The 21,886-nt window shown below is 37.2% G+C and overlaps 3 protein-coding genes across 3 annotated transcripts; 2 read left to right on the forward strand and 1 right to left on the reverse strand.

Moving 5' to 3' along the window:
- LOC109824049 (lysine histidine transporter 2-like) lies at positions 436-5,235 on the forward strand. Its single transcript, XM_020390572.1, has 8 exons — positions 436-748; positions 2,724-2,869; positions 3,082-3,465; positions 3,897-4,290; positions 4,369-4,474; positions 4,554-4,645; positions 4,732-4,800; positions 4,900-5,235. Exons 1-8 carry the CDS (start codon positions 680-682, stop codon positions 4,996-4,998), a joined length of 1,359 nt encoding a protein of 452 aa, XP_020246161.1. The 5' UTR covers positions 436-679; the 3' UTR covers positions 4,999-5,235.
- On the forward strand, positions 6,513-14,398 carry LOC109823927 (tRNA uridine 5-carboxymethylaminomethyl modification enzyme MnmG). The gene is given in 13 exon segments (XM_020390389.1): positions 6,513-6,708; positions 6,812-6,903; positions 8,052-8,165; positions 9,027-9,357; positions 10,103-10,282; positions 10,776-10,856; positions 11,215-11,433; positions 11,625-11,767; positions 11,951-12,117; positions 12,325-12,545; positions 13,054-13,146; positions 13,811-13,858; positions 13,860-14,398. Coding segments are annotated over 13 exon segments (2,001 nt in total). The 5' UTR covers positions 6,513-6,552; the 3' UTR covers positions 14,016-14,398.
- LOC109824171 lies at positions 14,786-21,355 on the reverse strand. The gene is given in 7 exon segments (XM_020390703.1): positions 14,786-15,137; positions 16,812-16,901; positions 18,161-18,280; positions 18,366-18,470; positions 20,707-20,775; positions 20,865-21,043; positions 21,046-21,355. Coding segments are annotated over 7 exon segments (990 nt in total). The 3' UTR covers positions 14,786-15,020.

Raw genomic sequence — 21,886 nt, forward strand, 5'->3', positions numbered from 1 at the left:
TATAAAAAAATATTTAGGTAGAGTAAATATTTAATATTTAATAATATAAATAGTTTAGTTATTTCAATAGTACTACTTAAACTAATAATTATATTATTATTTAATAATTATACTCTTAAATAAATTGTTTAATACCATAATAATAAGCTAATTTAAGTAACTATTAAGTGAATTTTAACAATAGTATAACTACTCGTAAAAGTATAACCTACTTCTTTTTATAATATTGTAATAAAATAATTTATAAAATATTTATACATACTTCATCGAACAAAAAATATCCACGTGCAATGCACGTGCATTATTCTAGTATCACTAAAATCTACAAATGGCCAATTCCTTGCAATTACCAAATGCCAGTTGGTTGCGTTACTAAATTTGCACCCACATTCAAAAAAAAAATATCCATGAATTGAAGAAAGCAATAATTACTGAACTTTCCATATACAAATGAAATCCCCCAAACGTCACAAAGAGCTTTGATTCTTTGAATCTTCGGACGGCAATTTTTTTATTTATTACTACCGTTTCTTTCCATGCTTGTTGTCTCTTTTGATCCGCTAACATATATAATAATATAATATCTCCTATATTTATGTTCGTCTAGAATCCTTCTATTGCATTTCCTACATAGCCATTTTTCAAAGTTTTTGGTTTTTTTTTTTCAAAGTTTTGAGCTATGGGAGGTGAAGATATTGGAGTCCGCAATAATCTCTCGCAAGAGGAGCTCAACTTGGACAATCAAAAGGTGTGTAGAGGAGAAAACACTACTTTTAATCACAGTTTCTTATTATTTAGTGTACTATTATAATTAGTCTCGAGTGAAAAATGAAAATAAGTGTACTACATGAAAATATGCTTAGATTTTAAATTCATCATAATATCGTTAACAAAACAATAGATGGTTGTGATCGATAGTATTATAAACGTTGATTGGATAATAGTACAATTATGCTTCTATATTTTTCTGAGTAAATTGCCTTTTGTACTCGTGTAGTGTCTTAACTTTTTTTTTATTATTGTTTGGTTATTTAGAAAACTGAAAATTGAAAGGAGGGCTAGCTAAACTATTTCTGATTTTGATATGCTGAGAGTTGTACTCATTGTTATTATTTTGTAAAAAAAAAAAAAAAATTCAGTTGTAAAAAGCTCAAAGTGCTTTCCCATATTGCACAGGAAACAGAAATGTAAATGAAAAGATGCAGACATTTTTTTTATTTGACTGTGATAGCAAAATCTCAATTCTGTCATTTTTTTTTTGTCCTTCTCCAATTAAAATTCCATGTGCTCTTTGAATTCATGCCTATATCATGAAAAAAATGTAATAAATAAAATTATTTCAATTTCTTTCCAATTTTAGCACCCATCAATTGTATAATTAAAATTCTGAGAAAATAGAATACAAGAAAGGAGCCTGAATAGTTCGCTATTATAGTAATTCCAATCACTTTCTCACAATGAACACAAATTTTTTTTGTTCATAGGATAAATGAAGCTCTTTGTTGTCTGTGTTTTGGAGAATTTATTATATCTCCTTATTTATTATGATTAATTTTCTTTATTTTTTTTGCCTCGCTATTTTCTATTAAAATTGAAAAAGTATACATAAAAGACCAAATGTCACGCAATCAGTACGAAAATGTCACGCCAAGGAGATGATCCTTGAAAGAAGCCCATTTCGGATACTTCAATGTGCCGGCAGATATAATAATTTAATCAAATTTGGCTTTTTTTGGATAATATTTTATGAGTGACATAGATAACAACTATGAGTTATTGTCTATAGTTATGTGTCCCTGTACGTAGCCCTTAAACAAAACATATAAAATTTTCCTAAATATGGATACCGAAGTCTTAACCAATTAGGTTCAGAACATACAAATCTGCTTTTTTAATTCCCATTTTTGACAAATGTGGATACTTTGTTCATTCCATTTAAGATAGATTTGGATTCTATCTTCTACCAAATAGTTGTGAAGGGAAGCTATAGTTTATAGTCACAACAATATGTTATTTTATTGACAGCTGTGATTAATCTTCAATGAAAATTTAGAATGAGCATAATATACGGGGATATGAATCATTTAATAAACAATAGCCGGTTGTCGTTAAAAGTAACAGTTTTTCCACTACCTTTTTTACAGTAAAGAGAATCCAAACCTTAAATTAAACCCTGAAATGTTGGTTTTTGGAGAATACAACTATCTACACAAAGGAAACTTTTATTGATAGAATACTAGAGAGTACAACACTTGCTCTTACAAGAACACCTCACTTTCACACAACTCTCTTATTTTGGTGGACACTCACACAAGCCTACACTACACACTCAAGCTCTCAAGCTCACTTCTTGCTTGATTACACAAATGAGAGCCCAAGACCCCTATTTTTATAGTTGCTTAAGATGGCTAGGAATTGTGTGGAAGAATCAATCCTAGTCATACATTAGTAAGAAGTTTCTAGAAGAATAAATACTAGCCATACACTTGTATCTTCCTAGAAACGTCTTGGTAGATATTTCGTAGGATGTTACTAGAAAGAAGTTCTAGAAAATTATTTTAGAACACTCTAAGTTGGTGAGGAATTCTAACATGAAATACAATAACATGAAGTACTAATATGTAGATCTAAATTAGCTCTGAATTCAAGTTATGGAGTATTAGTATTAAAGCTTGATGATGATTTTGATGCTTAATGGGATTAATGGCTTATATGAAACATAGGTCCAAGCTGAGAAGAAACTTGATGATTGGCTGCCAATAACATCATCAAGAGATGCAAAATGGTGGTATTCAGCATTTCACAATGTCACTGCTATGGTTGGTGCAGGAGTCCTCAGCTTGCCTTATGCTTTGGCACAACTTGGATGGTATAAAATACACTCTCACTTATGTAAACCTTAGATTTTCTCAAATTCTTCTTTTCCCCCCTTCAAATTTATTGATATGAGTACATTTTCAACTACCACAATGATCAATATGCCATTCAAAATAATGGTAATAAGGATCAATATAGATATAATAACTCTAACAATTTAATGTTTTGATCTAATTCTTTCAAGCTACAAATTTCATTTTTTAGGGGCCCTGGTGTCGCTGTACTTATCCTCTCATGGATCATAACCCTCTACACTCTATGGCAAATGGTCGAAATGCACGAAATGGTACCTGGAAAGCGATTTGATCGATACCATGAGCTCGGTCAATATGCATTTGGAGATAAGCTCGGCCTTTGGATCGTTGTCCCTCAACAGCTCGTCGTTGAAGTGGGAGTAAATATTGTCTATATGGTCACTGGAGGGAAATCTCTCAAGAAATTCCATGATGTGGTCTGTCCAGATTGCAAATCGATCAAGCTCTCTTTTTTCATCGTGATATTTGGATCGTGCCATTTTGTGTTATCGCAACTTCCTAACTTTAATTCGATTTCTGGGGTGTCTCTTGCTGCTGCTGTCATGTCTCTCAGGTTTCAATTGCGAAAATGAGTTCTATTGTTTTTCATATATTCACAAAGTATAGTTTTCAATCCACAAACATTTAGAGAACATTGTTATCTGTAATTTAGTTTTCAATGAGCATGTGGGACTTGGTAACTACGTTACATACAGTTCGCTTACCATTCTTATATTTATCATTAAGAAATTAGATTAATCGAAATAACTAGCTGTTATAAGCCTGTTTTCTGAATTGAGCATCTGTTTGCTATTCTTTCATATATTCACATAAATATAAACTTTCTACCAGAAAGTATAATGTATATTACATGAACTAGAACAAATTATTCTCAGTAACTTAATTTTCATTAATAGGTATATGAAACTGTTCTGATAAGTATAGATTATGCAAAATTAATTTAGCATTCTGATATCATACGCAAACCTGAAAATTCTTTGCCAGTTACTCGACCATCGCCTGGGCGGCTTCTGTTCACAAAGGGCAACAACCAAACGTAGACTACGGCTACAAAGAATCAACAGCATCAGGAACAACCTTCGGATTTCTAAGCGCATTGGGGGACGTCGCCTTCGCCTACGCTGGCCACAACGTTGTTCTTGAGATCCAAGCAACAATTCCATCTTCACCTGAAAACCCCTCAAAAAAACCAATGTGGAAGGGTGTTGTAGTCGCTTATATCGTCGTTGCCATTTGCTATTTTCCTGTTGCCTTGGTTGGATACTGGGCTTTTGGTAATTCCGTCGAAGATAATATTCTTATTACGCTGGAGAAGCCGAGGTGGATTATTGCCGTGGCTAATATGATGGTTGTTGTTCATGTCATTGGAAGTTATCAGGTAATTAAAAAGAAGAACTGAGTGCATATACTGAATAAAAATGAAAAAGAAAAATATTTGTACTAACTTTTTCTACAGATTTATGCTATGCCAGTGTTCGATATGATAGAAACAGTTCTTGTTAAGAAATTCAGGCTACCACCGGGACTTACTCTTCGTTTGCTTGCGAGGAGTGCTTATGTTGGTAATGATCTTTTCCTCTGATAATTATATGCATGCTATTTTTCTTTTAATTGAATTCATTTTTGGTATGTTTTGAATAGCATTTACGATAATTATCGGAATATGCATCCCTTTCTTTGGGGGACTCCTTGGGTTTTTCGGTGGATTTGCGTTCGCGCCAACTACATATTATGTAAGTCAAAATCTACTCAACTTTGCAGTATTTGATGGTCCCTGACAACAAGATGAAATTTTGAACTATGTAAATTGTTTTGACAGCTCCCATGCATAATGTGGCTTGCTATTAAAAAACCCCAAAAGTTTAGCTTATCTTGGCTCATAAATTGGGTAAGAATTAAATTTCTATGGCAATTTTTTTGCTTTTACAGTTTCTGAAATGTTTTCAAGAAAAAAAAAAGATTTATCTCTTATAATTTTGTTCTTCAGTTCTGCATCATTGTGGGAGTTCTGTTGACGGTCTTGGCGCCAATTGGAGGACTGAGGTCGATAATCAAAAGCGCAAGTACTTACAAATTCTTCTCATGAGCAAATGTTGGTGATTCAGGGAAAAAAAAAAGAAATTAATGCTCATTTGTATGCTGAAAATAATTATGTTGTTTCATCAAATGCCTTAATTATGATTACTTCGAGATACAGATCATATTGTTCATTGTTAGTATGCTGCGTAGTGAAATAAACATTTCCAGTGAAATAATTATTCCCCCCTGCTTGTGATGGTTGTAATCTGCTACAGTTATCAGAGATACAGATATTCTTCTTTTATTTAGTGTATTGCATCTCATCATTGATTCAAATTTTATGTATAAGCCGGAGAGAAATTAGCTATGACTTTTGAGATGCAAATGTCTGTCTTAGGAAATGACTCAACTTGGGTACGAATGTATTTTCTTGAATTTATAAAAAATGTTGGAACTTTATAAAATTTGTTTACCAAATTAGAGCAATATTTTAAAAGGTTAATTTGGTTATAAATGTAAGATTGCTCTATCTTGATTTATTTTTTAAACACAAGACACTTTTAAAATCATTCTTAAATTCGAAGTACTCATGCTGAGCTATTTTCAAACCCAATTCTTAGGCACAAATATAGCAACCTATACCCAAATATGGCTACTGACACTCCGATTATTGCAACCAATGCATTTAGGGGCTGTTTGGAAAGAGGTTTTTTTAGGGGGAAATGGCTGAAAAGCTTGTCAAAACCCTGCCAAAAGTGTAACTTTTGACAGACTTTCCACCCAAATCGCCTCAAAGCTGCACTTTTGGCAGGCTTTCCCCCTACCCAAATCGCAAACAAACAGCCCTTTAGTATAGCATAACAAGGTTACTTAAAAGCACTAGCCGGTCTAGGCATCTTTTCTATTTTTTTATTTTTTAATTATAATACTTGATAGTAAATATCAACGTTATAGAAAGCTTAGGTATTTGGACTAGAGTCTAGGCAGATTTCTTTCTTTGTTTAAATAGTGGCGTATGAGGTTTTGCTGAAGATCAGAGAATGTAGAAGAGATGTTCATATCTAGATTTTGAAGGAGGCCAGAGGGTGTGGAGGCTACACTGAATGAAATCACGAGCAAAGCCTAAAGAAAGCCTAAAGAGTGTTATCTACATAAGTAGGTCATTCTCCCTTAGGCGCACAACCTAAATGAAAAGCCTAGGCTTAAGATACATCTAGCAGACTAGGCGGAGGATTTTTTTTAAATCATCGTATCGTAGAAACAGTTTAAAAAGGATTCATTGTAGTTGTAGGATAATGGGCCTTCAAGAATGCTCTTTTTTTATTTGGGAAGTGAGGGGCCTTAAATTAAATGAGGATAAACGTTTGGGGTATCTTAGAAACAAAGATCCATTTTATCTGCACCCAACTGTCTCAAGGCAAACTGTAGCCATGCTGCTCCGCTTGAGTCCAATCTCTCTCTCTCCCCCGCCGCCTCCTCTGTCGTCGCCTCTCCTTCGTCGCTCTATTCCCGCGCTCGATCTCGGCATCGTTTGCCCTAAATCAAAGGCGCCTCTTTTCAACCCCTAACCCTCGTCGAACTCCTAAAACCCGCGTCTTTTCTTCGATTTCGAAGCCGCAAGATGTCAAGGATGGCGTCGCCGACGGAGAGAGTTACGACGTCATCGTCGTCGGTGGCGGCCACGCTGGACGCTGGCTGCGAAGCTGCTCTCGCTTCTGCTCGTCTTGGCGCCAGGACCTTGCTTCTCACTCTCAACCTCGATCGGATTGCATGGCAGGTTCAATTTCTAATTAGATTTACTCCCAAATTTAGCTCCTTTAGCACTTTGTGATACGAAAGCAACAATTTTTTTTAAAAAAATTGTTTGATGATGTACACAGCCTTGTAACCCGGCAGTTGGTGGTCCGGCGAAGTCTCAGCTGGTTCATGAAGTTGATGCGCTCGGTGGGGAGATAGGGAAAATGGCTGATAAGTATGAAACTGATATTTGCATGTTTATTCTTAGGTGCAATTATCCGATGATTGGTTAATTTGTAGGGTTTGTAGTGTGATGTACTCGCATGTGTTAACCATGTTGTAAATGTTCGATGTTGAAGTCCTGACACTTGTGCAATGTTTAATTTAGGTATAGAAGACTCAGGTGTGTGGTCTTAATGGTACTTCAACCAATGCTGATATCTGCTTACCGATGCAATGCAGATCATAATGATGGTTGTCCAGAATGTAGGAAGAAATCTAAGAATGTTAAAACATCCATAAAAATTAAATGCTAGGGTAGATATCGGTACAAGATACTGCACGGACACATACCACAAAATGTTTTAGAATTTGTAACTTGTTGTCTTCTTTTTGGGTAAAATAAGAAATCCACCTATAGTATCTAGGTTGCAGCAAGAGCCTATCCGCTGTTTTAACTTTCAGGTAAGAAGTTCCAGACATGTTTATGCATGTAGCTCCTTTTACTCTATTTCTATATATATTATCTAATAGACGTGAACCTGGTACCAGTAGTGAATGAAGTTTGGGAGAGATTAGGATATGCAGGATGGGATGGGAGGCTATTAGAGTGTCTAGATTAGCCATTCATAGTATCGCCAATATCTTCATCTTCATTTGCCTTAAAACCAAGCATATCCATTTATGATAGCCTGATTAATTAGCCTATTCCCTCTTTAGGGGTACCTAGTCCATTTATGATAGCCTGATTAATTAGCCTATTCCCTCTTTAGGGGTACCTAGTAATAAGCAATTGATCTGGTACTAAATAGTAGTACCTATTATAGGCCAACTTTTAAAGTGTGTTTGGGAGATGACTTAGCCCCTTCATTACACCCCAATTTGGGGTGTAAGATTTTGGCTCAAAATTTCCCCTCCTCTACCTGCCTAAATGGAACTCCCAAACAAGGTTAAAATTAGATTTCTCTTCCCCTCCCACTCTCTACCCTCCATCCAATAGGGGAAGTGGGTAATTGTTCTCACAGTCTAAATACAAGGGCATTACTAGTTGTGAGTCATCATCTGCTGTTTTGCTTTGAAAATCTTAACTTCTGCCTGTGTCATTTTGATTGGACATTCTTCGTTTTGACAATCCTGAGTTTTTCTTTTTCCATGTTATTGCAGGTGTTACTTACAGAAGCGTGTTTTAAACCTTTCAAAAGGGCCTGCTGTCCGTGCATTGCGTGCTCAGACCGATAAGAGAGAATATGCAATGGAAATGAAAAAAGTTATTGAGAGGTTTGTTCACTTGCAGCAAAACTATTTATTTAGTTTGCTGGTCTCATGTATTTTTTATAGTAGGCAGGTGGCATTTTCCTACCTAGGCGGTATAGAATGCAATAACAATTGCTTGAAAATAAAATGCATATTAATTTTTGATGCCAAACTATAATATGCGCTGCTGAATGTAGGATGTGGTCTACTTCTAGGTGAAGCATGTTTGTCCCTATATTTGAATTGAGTTAATGCAAAACTATTGAATCGGATGAATAATCCCTTTGTTAGAAAAGTTAAGGATAGTTGTCTTAGAATGTTAAGCCACTGAAAAACCAACTGTTCTTTGCTTCCTGATGCCAAGACATGTATGCTTTAATCTTCAGCTATAGCCTGCGATATTAACCATGCAGAGGTGTTAGAGACTTGGGAAATTGTTGCTAGCCAAAAGGACTGGAAAGTAATCAGACTTTCCAGAAAGTTTCTTGCTTGGTTGTCGATTTTATGGATAATGATGTCAACTTTGTAATTATCCAAAATTGATTTATTTCCATGGAAAAGAATGGATGGAATGGGCAACAGTGACCACTGTTTAAACCGACGATTGGACAGACAGTTCAGCGAAGCTAGATGCATTCTTTTATTTCTTGTTTAATGAAAAAATGCCTATGTTGCTACGATGATATGTTAATGATAATTTTATTTTCTAGTATTGTTGCCTTTCCCTAATATCCACTATAAATTGGTTCCTTCTCTCCTATGTACTGCATCTACTGATTATAAGACTATAATATAGTCCTCAAATAATCCTATCTTTTCAGCAAATATTAACTGAGTACTTAGACATTTTCTGCAGTCCAACTGATTCTAATTATTTTATTGCAGCACCCCTAATCTTTTTATTAGAGAGGCTATGGTCACTGAGATTATGATAGGCAAGAATGACAATGTGGAAGGTGTTCGTACATTTTTCGGCATGGATTTCTATGCTTCATCTGTTGTACTGACCACTGGAACTTTTATGAGTGGTAAAATTTGGGTTGGTAGAACTTCAATGCCTGCAGGACGAGCTGGAGAGTCAGCTTCACATGGACTGACTGAAAGCTTGCAGAACATGGGGTTCGAAACTGATCGGTTGAAGACTGGCACTCCTGCACGTGTTGACTTCCGTACTGTTGATTTTTCTGGTTTGGAACCACAGCATGGAGATGAGTTGGTAATTGACCTCACATTAGCTTAGGAGACTAGTTCCTATTAGGTCATGCATTTTTAAATATTTCGAGTTATTACCTTTGACCAAGGATCAATGTTGTGTGGGTACTTCTATCATGAAGCTGTACCCGTACCCGAACACATCTTGCACCCATACCCGTACCAATATCCATACCCAATACTTCTTCAACACACTGTGTTGCATATAGCCATACACTTATTCCAACGTGTACTCAATTATACAATACATTTTTTAATTTAAAACGCTCAGCAGGCGTTTCTTGGTAAGGGCCGGGTTCATTTCAACATATATTCAGTTCATAACTACCGGTTTGGAAGCGCCATTTGTTTATCTGGTCAGAACAGTGATTTCAGCCCATGCGTTTTAGCCATCTCCCTGTACCCTACCTTTTATAAAATTGGTAATGGCCCATGTCCCCTACCCATACTGGTACCCGTATCCATGAATCTTAGCCTGCTATACACTACCAAAACATGCATGCACACTGGTAGCTACCCACAATTCAGTAGCACACTTTTGAACCATGTTGATTTTTTTTCCACACCTACTACTTCACTTTCACCTTGAGAATAGTTTAATAAGGTATCAAGGGATTTGGCAGTAAATATCAAAGGTTTAGTAAGAGAATAGTATTTAAGTACCAAAGGTTTCTTCTTCTCATTGAGGGCAGACCATGATTTTTTCTATTTATTATTTTTTTGAATTGATTTCCAGCTGTTTTGAACAGGTAAATTGGTTTAGCTTTGATCCTGATTTCCACATAGAAAGGGAGCAAATGTGTTGCTACTTGACACGCACAACAAAAGAAACACACCAGATTATCAGAGACAACTTGCATGAAACACCAACATATGGTGGTTGGGTGGAAGCGAAAGGGCCAAGATACTGCCCTGCTATTGAAGACAAGGTACATACTGCAGTTTGCTTCTTGGAATATTGTCATGCAAAATACAAAATACCTATAGCGATGTTGCAGAACTTCTTCAATGGTTCCATTTGACTGCATTTGTAATTCAATGATGGAAACCTTGCTACCTGAACAATCTTACGCTCAAATCTTGGAGTGAAGTACCTGAATGATAAATTGACATCAAGCATTTACAAACTGTAATTTTTATTTGGCTTCTCTGTTGACAGTTCCGTAATTTTCCTTTCCAATATTACAAGTAAAATAATCTAATATGAGTATTGATTTTGTTATTATCAAATAATACACCTCTTGAAAAAATTGTTCGTTTTTTACCTTTGGTTTATGTTAAATTAGCTATTTAACAAAGGCTGGAGAAGATAGTTATACCTCAGGAAAGAGCTACATCTTTTGTCACATAATTTCTAAATATGTTTTTGGTATTAAAACATTAATTGCTTAAGCAGATTTAACTTTTTCCCTTTTCTTTTAGATAGTGAGATTTGCAGATAAAGATTCCCATCAGATTTTTCTTGAACCTGAGGGTCGGAATGTCCCTGAGCTATATGTGCAGGTATTTCTTTTTTCCTTAGTTATAGTAGTATGGAGTTCTATACTAAGGAATGGTCTACTACTATTCTTGTTGCTACCAGTTTTATACATTTATGCTCTTAAGATAACTAAATTGTGCCTCGGACATTAGTTATTTGCTCATTATTGTTTTTCTACATAGAAAGCAAAATATAGTGTATTACCAGTTACCTTGTGTAAATTGAGGACTAAATTGTTGTTGTGAACTTGCAATTACAAACTTATTTTTGTACGAGTTAGTTAATACATTTTGCTAGTTTCTGGTTGGTGTACTTCAGATTTCTTTTAATGTTTAGTGCAATCTTCTTGTGATACTTGAAAGTTTCTTTTCGTGTAATTAGGGATTTTCGACAGGCTTACCTGAGAGGTTGCAGTTAGCACTTTTGAGAACTTTGCCTGGCCTCGAAAACTGCCTGATGCTAAGACCAGCTTATGCAGTGGAATATGACTACTTGCCAGCCTATCAGTGTTCTAGGTCTCTGATGACAAAAAAATTTGAAGGATTGTTTTTCTCAGGTCAGATTAATGGAACAACAGGCTATGAAGAAGCTGCTGCTCAGGTTTTACTTCTTCCATTTTTATGCTTGCTTGTATAAAATTTTGGTGATTTTTTTCTACCATTAATGCACCATTTCAGTAATTCAATTAAGTATATACAACACATGAATCTCCATGCTGATGCTTTGTATAATAAGTTATTGTTCTTCTTTAGTTTCCAGCTGGCACTTATTTTCTGTTACTTGTTTTAAAGGGTCTTTTATCTGGAATTAATGCTGCTAGACATTCACATGGTAAATCTGTTATCGTTCTTGAGAGAGAAAGCAGCTATATAGGGACTTTGATTGATGATCTTGTTACGAAAGATCTCCGTGAGCCATACCGTATGTTGACAAGGTATCTTTTAATTAATGCAAAAACAATGTGTAAAATGGTTGACCCATATCTTAGTTGACAAGAATCTTTTACAAGGTTGAGTCTGTGATCATGAATCTTGTACAAGTTTGAGTTTGTGCTTCATTGTCCCTACTGTTTCAATGCATACATTTTCTGTTCTCATATGGCCTCTTGTTTCCTTAGCCGCTCAGAACACCGGTTGCTTTTACGTGCTGACAATGCGGATAGCCGTTTAACTCCTTTCGCGAGGGAGATTGGTCTAATAGATGATAGACGTTGGGAGCTGTATGAATCTAAGCAAGCCCGTATTTTGGAGGAAAAAAGACGCTTGAAGACTGTGCGTGTGTCAGGTTACTGTTCTGTCATTTAAAAACAAAGTACTTCAATGAATTATTTAAGCTTGCATCCTATTGTCCTTTCGTTTTTGACTCCCTACTTTGTGGATAGAAGCATATTTAGTTTTTTTTTTCGAGGGCCATCTGACAACTTCTAAAATTGCTTATGTTTCACTTTGTAATTACATATTCCTGATGGATGTTACTACATTGACTATATAGATGGAGGAGAATTGGCTGCTGAGGTTACTCTTCTATCTCGACAACCGGTCAAATACTCTTGTACGCTAGAAAGTCTTCTTAAGAAACCACATATCCAATATGAAGTTCTTGACAAGCATGGATATGGAAACAAGCTTCTGTCCAAGATTGAGAAAGAATGTGTAGAGATTGATATCAAGTATGAGGGCTTCATTCTACGGCAGCAGAGCCAACTTCAACAGGTTAGGCGACGCCTGATTGATCATTAGACCTTTCTTATTTAGGCATGTTTGCTTTTGTGTTGACATTATAACAAACATGATGTCTGACATTATGGGTGTTTTTTCTATTTGTTTCACAATATCACGCAAAAAATATTTAAAACTGCACATGAGATGTGCATGCATCATGATGGTCTAAATGCACACACCGAGAACTATGCTGTTTTAGCATTAGTTGATTTTGGTGTAAACTTATCATGACGTAAATAAGGGTTCAGTAGACGCTGCTGATCAACGTTTCAGTATGTATGCACCAGAAGAGTCTAAAATTCTAAATAAATGCACATGCAGTCTTTTCCAAATGGATCTATTACTGTACATTTTGTGCTTTTTAATTTTTTTCTCCAATTCTTTCAGTGGCAATTCTAAATGAGATGACAGCAATATCCCCACATTATACATACATATATGTGTGCATTTGTGCTGAATTTCAGGATTACTGACTGCTAATTCATTTTTTTATATTTAGATTGTCAATCAGCATCACAAACCGCTTCCTGAGGACTTGGATTACCATTCAATGACAAACTTATCTCACGAAGCTCGGGAAAAACTTTCCAAGGTATGCATCCTCAAGAATGCTTATTTAAACTACCGTCCAATGAAAAAACCTTAAAAAGTTTAGCGTACCGCACCAATTCAATTACTGCAAGTTAATTGGGAAATTGTGGTTACCTTTCTGATTTCCTCTATATGTTAGTAGTGTATGCTTTTTGCATGTGTTTAATGAAGCAAGAAGTACAAGAAGTAAAATAAAGAGACAATCTCACCACCCGTGAAATATTGGAAATTGTCATAAATGGCATTAATGTGATGGGTTAAAGTTCTAAATTACCCTTTATTCTTGCAAGTAGGAGAGAAGAGAGAAATGCAGCAGATATACTAAGTAGATAACGACAAAGTTGTCTAAAACATGTCAGTCAGTATTTGTTGTAAATAAGCTCTCTTTAATTCAATTGTTTTCTTTTTCTTTTCTGTGGGTTTTTTTTTGTTGGTGGTGGTTTTCTTTGGTTTTTGTGTGTGTGTGTGTGTGTTGGGGGTGGGGGGGGTGGGGGGGGGGGTGGGCCTAAAACATGTCTAAACCATTCTATTCACAGAAAGAAAGAGCATAACTCAAGAACATAGACTTTAAGAAGAGGAAGCTTAGATTACGCGCGCAAAATCGGCTGGTGAGGCGAGGTGTAAGGCTTGAAACCCCATCTTTATATGGGATTCTCCATTTGCAGGTCAGACCACAAACTGTAGGCCCAAGCAGCAGAGTAGGCGGGGTGAGTCGCAGCGGACATCACAGCTCTCCTAATTGTCCTTGAAGCCAACCGAAGAAAGGAAAGTGCAAGGAAAAAACATGAGATACTGAGATCTGCCGCCGAAGATGCTGCTGAACTCAGCCCTGCTATAGCTGCAACAACACAGGCGGTCAATTCCACCTGATGCCACTATTTGAGAATATCCGATGGCGTGGCTCTTCCTGGACCTCTGCTATTAATAGGTCAGATGCAGGAGAACATGCAAGTCAGAGTCTGAACCGAGATTAATCAAACTGTTTATTTTTTTATGCGGGGCGGGCAGGCTACAGTTTTTGTCGACCTTTCGTGATACTCGAAGGATGAAGCCTGCCGTTTTACCTCGCCAGTCTGTAGCATAATGCTGTTTTCATCCAAAGTTCAGGGTGTACACAAAATGAGGAAATATGAGATCGAACCGTGTACACTAATAACTAACATTATCATTGTCATCATCTTGTATTACCATGTATAGTAAATTAAATGGTTACACATGCTGAAAATAAAATGATTTTTTTAGTTTTCAAGTCATTCTCGACCCTCCAGTTTTTATGGGTGCATGCCCCCTGACCACCTTTTTCATTTTGTTCCTCTCTTTTCATTGCTCAGTACAAGAATTCAGTAATAAGATTAAGAGAGCCTTTAGCGTTCTGTGAGGGTTAAATTACTAAATTGATACTCTTTTTGGTAATACATCTTTTATCAGCTTGGTACTCTTTTTGGTAATACATCTTTTATCAGCTTGGTACTCTTTTTTTCCCCTGCCCCATACGACTTTTTGCCATTATAAATTTACCAAACGTGCAATTAGGTAATTTTTTTTATTAGATGCTTGCGAGAAAATCGGATGGCAAAATGCGCATGACCTCAACGTGATTTAATTTAAGGGATATCAGTAAAAGTGAGGGAACCCAAGTATTTGAGAAAACAGATTTTGGATGCGTACAAAAATTTGCCAAAAACCTTGAGCCGTTTAGAAACGATTTACACCAAACTGTAAAGCCCGCCTCGCCAACTACAGCAGGGAGAATTTCACCCCCTGCGCTAATATACAAATAATTAAACATATCGAATCGTACGAACGAGGAATCATTGCTTCCTGTATGGTCTAAAATATTTCTTTTAACGCGTACGCAATGAATTTATTAGCCTATTAGAACCAATTTGAGACACTGAAATCTCGAAGCTTGCTTAAATGCTTCTCCATGTCCTGCCTAGTCTTGACCCACTCCTCTCTCTCGATTACAGTAGTTGGATCATCCCTTTGTGCCTAAATCCAGTTACAGGGGTTAGCAGATTTACAATAAACAAATGGGAAAAATGCTTCCAGCCCCCAAAAGCCAAGTGAACATGCTTCCCACTCCCAGGACTTGGTCAATGGGTGTTTTACCCCTAAAAATAAAGAATCTGTTCTCTGAGCCCCCAAAACACAAAACCCAAGACATTAAAACATGTGAAGACCATAATACCCTTCTCTCTCTCTTTCTTTTTTTATTAAAATATGATGGAGGATTATTTTATTATTTTTTTTTCTCTCTCTTTATCATGATGTACCAAGAGGATAGTTGAAATGATTGATGATGATTATTTTATTATTTTCGTTTTTTATTATTTTGGTTGTTTGTATTGGGAGGTTGTTAAAGTTACGGGTTGATTGTTAAGGTTACGGGTTGGTTGTTAAGGTTAAGGGTTTGTTGTTAAGGTTATGAATCCTCTCTCTCTCTCTTTCTTTTTTTATTAAAATATGATGGGGATTATTTTATTATTTTTGTTTTCTCTCTCTCTTTATCATGATGTACCAAGAGGATAGTTGAAATGATTGATGAGGATTATTTTATTATTTTCGTATTTTATTATTTTGGTTGTTTGTATTGGGAGGTTGTTAAAGTTACGGGTTGATTGTTAAGGTTACGGGTTGGTTGTTAAGGTTAAGGGTTTGTTGTTAAGGTTGTGGATTTGTTGTTAAGGTTGTGGATTTGATTGTTAAGGTTACGGGTTGGTTGTTAAGGTTAAGGGTTTGTTGTTAAGGTTGTGAATCCTCTCTCTCTCTTTCTTTTTTTATTAAAATATGATGGGGATTATTTTATTATTTTTGTTTTCTCTCTCTCTTTATCATGATGTACCAAGAGGATAGTTGAAATGATTGATGAGGATTATTTTATTATTTTCGTTTTTTATTATTTTGGTTGTTTGTATTGGGAGGTTGTTAAAGTTACGGGTTGATTGTTAAATTTTGTTCTCTGAGCCCCCAAAACACAAAACCCAAGACATTAAAACATGTGAAGACCATAATACCCTTCTCTCTCTCTTTCTTTTTTTATTAAAATATGATGGAGGATTATTTTATTATTTTTTTTTCTCTCTCTTTATCATGATGTACCAAGAGGATAGTTGAAATGATTGATGATGATTATTTTATTATTTTCGTTTTTTATTATTTTGGTTGTTTGTATTGGGAGGTTGTTAAAGTTACGGGTTGATTGTTAAGGTTACGGGTTGGTTGTTAAGGTTAAGGGTTTGTTGTTAAGGTTGTTGATTTATTGTGTAGGTTACGGATTTGTTGTTAAGGTTACGAGTTTAATTGTTAAGGTTACGAGTTTAATTGTTAAGGTTACGGGTTTAATTGTTAGGGTTACCTATCTAAAGATCCTCTTGGTACATCATGATAAAGAGAGAGAGAGAGAGAGAGAGAAATAATAAAATAATCATCATCATATTTTAATAAAAAAAGAAAGAGAGAGAGAATGGTATTATGGTCTTCACATGTTTTAATGTCTTGGGTTTTGTGTTTTGGGGGCTCAGAGAACAAAATTTTTATTTTTAGGGGTAAAACACCTATTGACCAAGTCTTGGGGGTGGGAAACACGTTCACTTGGCTTTTGGGGGCTGGAAGCATTTTTCCCTAAACAAATTTAGTAATTTACACCGAGGAAAAGCGGGTAACCTTGTCAATAATCTTGAAGGAATTTCCACCATCTCGAATGATTAACAGATCATTCCTCCTATCCCTAGTTCTTCCTCCAGGAACCGTCACCTATCAATGCCAAAGCAGATTTTTAAATGAGCCATTAAGTACTCTCATCGAAAAGCTGCGTTACTTTATCTAAAAAGAGATATGAGAAGCTTCACGGAGCGGATTTAAGATAAAAAGAAGTGCTAATGATATTTGCTATGCAACTATTTCAGATCTTAAATGAGCCTGAGCACAATGTTAAAATTTTCCATATCATGATCTCTGGAGAGAACGTTAATCAGAAGTAGCGATTTCGTTATGCATATAGGTAAGGCTGCATATATTGGTCCCCCCAGTCCCGCACTGGCATAAGCCTTACGCATTCAGCTTACCTTTTAAGTTACAAGTTACATGATAATTGAATTTGAACTTCCACAATTTCGTCAGCGATATTTTGGCCATTAGAGTTTCATATAGCATCAAGTTGCATAGTTTGGATCATTTTACCAGCTTAAATCGTGGTCAATAATTTTTCACGTCTGTATATACATATGTATATGTGCGTGCGTGCGCGCATATTGTTTCAAGACATAAGGTTTGACAGGAACACCAGTTTTCAAATTTTTTGCTTTAAATCTCTACGTTTCAAAATTCAAATACTCATTCCCCTATTAATTCCATTTTTTTCAAACAAAGTCCAAAGTTGTAAATCTTTTCATGTGTTGCAGAAGTCCATTCCATGTGCATCAGTGTTCAGCTGGAGATCTTTCTACGTAAAATGATCCAAACTATACATCTTACTGTTATATGAACAATACAAAATGTAGGGAATACACCTGACATTCAAGTTGTGTTCTCTGGGATAAAGTAAACAAACTGAAACTTGAGGAACTCCTGCATTCCAATTTTCCTAAGCACTCGCTTTTCCTTTCTGTTCAATTTTCCTCTCTTTGGTTCCTCTATTATATATTACAGTGTACAATATAGTAATATCATATCCTATTATTAGAAAACCTCTCTTTGGTTCCTCTATTATATATTACAGTGTACAATATAGTAATATCATATCCTATTATTAGAAAAATGCTTCTGGTGAAAGCACCCCAGAATGTGTTTGCACTTCAAAGTAGGACTCATGCTTGTGGAACTCCTGCATTCCAATTAGAGTTTGTGTTGTTTCAGTTGGAACACCTAAAACTATTGTCTAAGGAAGTAAGGATTCAAAATCCTTAGAATAGATTTGTGTAGTGATATGGCCAAATATATAGCCAAAGTTGTAAAACGCATGTGTCTTTGTTCCTACATAAAAATGACAATGAAGGCAGTAACAAATTTCTTACCAAAACTTTAGCCCTTGTTATGGATTTAGATTTCGAGTCAATAACATAGATTTCTTCAAAATCAAGCACAAACTCTGAATCATTTGCTCGTCTATTTCTGTAATGCTTTGTTAAGAAAACCTGTAATAGACGGCAAACAATATGAGATGGGTACGACATTAAGTACATACATACATATAGGAAAGCATAAAACGTCAGAATTTACCTTCATTATCTCCCTCTCAGTTTTATACAATGGATCTCTAGGCGCATCTATAGGCGGCTCCGTAACATTATAGCATCCAAAATCAGTTTTTGAACACCTAATATACTGTACAAGAGGAAGAAATAACACCTTTTATATTATGAAAAATCCTTACATACAAAATGGTAAATAACAAAATATCCTCTTCTTACAAGAAACTACTCATCTAAAAAAATTAAAAAAAGACCCTCATACACAATCATCAATGCAACCGTTATTTCTTAATGAAGTTTGGTTCTTCTTACGTCTGGAAAGATATCAGCATGCAGATATTATAGGTTAATGATAAAAAGATCAGAATTTTTTTCTTTACCCAAACATGATTTTATTTCCTCTCTTTTCTCCAAATCAACTTTCAAATATCCAGAAGCTTGAAGCTAGAAGAATAAAACAATGTTATACAATTAATGGTCCCGTGAATGTTTTTTAAAAGAACAATTTTTCAAAACAGCCCCATTTCATTTTTTTTATTTTTAAAATCGACCTATTTTTTTTATTTACCAAAACCGACCCGTTTTTTACCACGTCAGCCTAATCACCCTCCTAAACAGTCGGGGTTGTCAACCCCGACTATTTACAACCCCGACTATTTAGGAGGGTGTTAAACCTCAATTAGAAGCCTTAAACCCTAAAATTTTATGTCCTAAATAGTCGGGATTGGCAACTCCGACTATTTAGGAGGGTGATTAGGCTGACGTGGCAAAAAACAGGTCGGTTTTGATAAATAAAAAAATGGGTCGATTTTAAAAATAAAAAAGGACATTTTTAAAAACAACTTTTTTTTAATATTAATTGGCAAAATCGACCGTTCAAGAAAATAATTGGCAAAATCAACCCTTTTTTGTCGATTTTGCTACGAAGAAATTTTGTTAAAGTGCACGGGACTACTAGTGCATCTCTCTCCTCTCTCCCTACCCCCATCCCACCTAGCCATCTCTCTCTCTCCTCACTCACCTCCCCCTCTTTCCCTACCCCCATCCCTCCCCAGCAGACCCCTCCCACTTCCCTTCCCACCTCTAACCCCAAATCGACGCCGCCTCTGCTGGCGTGGTGATAACAACAGCGGTGATGGAGCTCGGGTGGCGGCTGAGTGTGGGCTGGTGACGCGGTCGGAGGGGCTCGGCTGGAGGGCGGAGCTCGAGATGCTCTGGTTGAGCTCGACGGAGGAGACGGAGGAGGCTTGAGGCAAGAGGGGCGGACGGCGGTGAGAGCTTGGGTTCGACGGTGCTGGGCTTCGTCGCGTGGCGAGGGGAGAGTGCGGTCGGAGCTTTGGCACGCCGCGTCGGGGCAGAGTTTGGCGGCGCATGGAGGAGACAACGACAGTGCAGGCGGTCGTCGGGCTCGGGTTGGTGGCGTAGATCTGGGGCGGAGCTACGGGTGAAGGAGGTGGTGCTTGGTGAAGGTGGTCTGGCGGGTTGGTGAGAGAGGGAGATGGATTTCTTGAGTTGAGGGAAGTGAAGGACGGCTGCGTCAATTTGGAGTTGGAGGTGGGAGGGGAAGTGGGAGGGGTCTGCTGGGGAGGGATGGGGGTGGGGAAAGAGGGGGAGATGAGTGAGGAGAGAGAGATGGCCAGGTGGGATGGGGGTAGGGAGAGAGGAGAGAGATGCACGACCACTGTTTTAAAAAACCTCTGCCTAGTCCGCTTAGGCGTACGCCTAGGCCTAGACGGTACCTAAGCCGCCTAACTAGCGCCTAGCGCCTAGACGGTATTTAGGCTGGTCATCTAGATTTTACGAGCGTTTAGAGGAGCATCGTCTGCTTACGTGGATTGCACCTTGTAGGCCTTGATTGTGATTTTATGTGTCGTAGCCTACACGTCCTCCAAAACTCCATTAACCTTCAAATATGAACACCTTCACTACCTCCTCCGACCGTCAGCAAAACCTCATCGACCACCACTTAAATAAAGAAAGAAAAAAAATGCCCAGAAACCGCTTAGGCGCCCGCCTAGGTGACTAAGCGCTGGGCGCCAAGTCCGACGCCTAGAAGCGCCCAGCGTTTAATGTAACATTGTGCACGGCACTAGTAGTCCCGTGCACTTCAACAAAGTATCTTCGTAGCAAAAGCGACCCAAAAGGGTCGATTTTGCCAATTATTTTCTTGAACGGTCGATTTTGCCAATTAATATTTAAAAAAGGTTGTTTTTAAAATTTTGTCCATAAAAAATGAAATGGGGCTGTTTTGAAAAATTGTTCTTTTTAAAAATATTATATGGGTAAATCCCTTGAAAAACATGATATGGATAAATTTTTTTAAAAAAGAGAGATTTCCCGTAATCACAGTAAACTGCAAAGATCTTTACCTTTTGCGGCATGGGAGCTAAAACCTTAGGAATCGAGTACACATCCATATCCGGCGGCGTCACGTACATCTATTCGACAAAAACACCACAACAAAAATCATTAACCTTCATCCTCCAAACAATCATAAAAAAGATTCAATATTTTCAACCAGACTCACCTCCCTAAAATCATAGACATTACTGTCCGGATCCGGCGGCTTCCGAATGAAGAAATCACAGTGAAGCAAGCTGATCTTGTGAAACTCGTCCTCATTAATCCTATAATCCACCACCGTCTCCTCGTCCCACTCCTGGATCGATACGAAGCTCTTGCTGTCGACCATCTCGATGTCGTCGGCCGAGCGGCGGCAGCGGCGGCGGCGGGAGAGAAGTGGCCGAAGGAGGCGTCGTACTCGACGTCGTAGTCCTTCTTGTTGTCGAGCTCCTCGGCCTCTTCTTCTTCCTCCCAATCTCGTAGTCCGTCGCCGCCGCCGCAGTCGTCCGCGCATCGTCGGCGTTGGGGACGAAGGCGGCGGAGGTGCTGAGCGCGGCGGCGGAGGCGGAGGGAGGCTGAGGGGGAGGTGAGGCTAGGGTTAGGGTTTTTTAGGGTTAGGGTTTTGGGGGAGGGGATCGGAGGAGGAGCGGAGAAGAGATGGAGGAGGGCTCTCATTTTGACGGGGAAGGGTTTAGGGGTTCAGTGAGAGCGAGTGTTCGTTTTATCTAAAATTGGGTAGATTTTGGGGATTAATGAAAAGACGAAAAAGTCCTTGGATATTTTGCAAAGAGCATAATAGCGATTATTCAAAATATTGTTGGAAAATCATTTCCCAATTATTACACGATTAGAACTTTACTTGTTGCTTTCTTGGACTTGTATTCTGTTTAAATTCACTAATCATGTTCACGTAAAGATCTTATTGAAAGTGAAGCTCCGATGCATTACTTGGTATTATATAGCTTTTATCCCTAGTAGGTTAGAGAATGATTAGTTTTGAAAAATCAAGCTGACATTCAAGTTGTGTTACCATGGGATAAAGTAAATCAACTGAAAACTTTGAGGGAACTCGCTGCAGTCCAATTTTCACTAACACTCGCTTTTCCTTCGTTCATTTTCCTCTCCTTGGTTGCCTCTATTATAATATTACAGGTGTACAATATAGTAATATCATATCTATTATTAGAACAATGCTTCGTGGGTGAA

Source organism: Asparagus officinalis, chromosome 9, assembly GCF_001876935.1.
Source record: "Asparagus officinalis chromosome 9, Aspof.V1, whole genome shotgun sequence".
In the NCBI taxonomy this organism is placed as follows: domain Eukaryota; kingdom Viridiplantae; phylum Streptophyta; class Magnoliopsida; order Asparagales; family Asparagaceae; genus Asparagus; species Asparagus officinalis.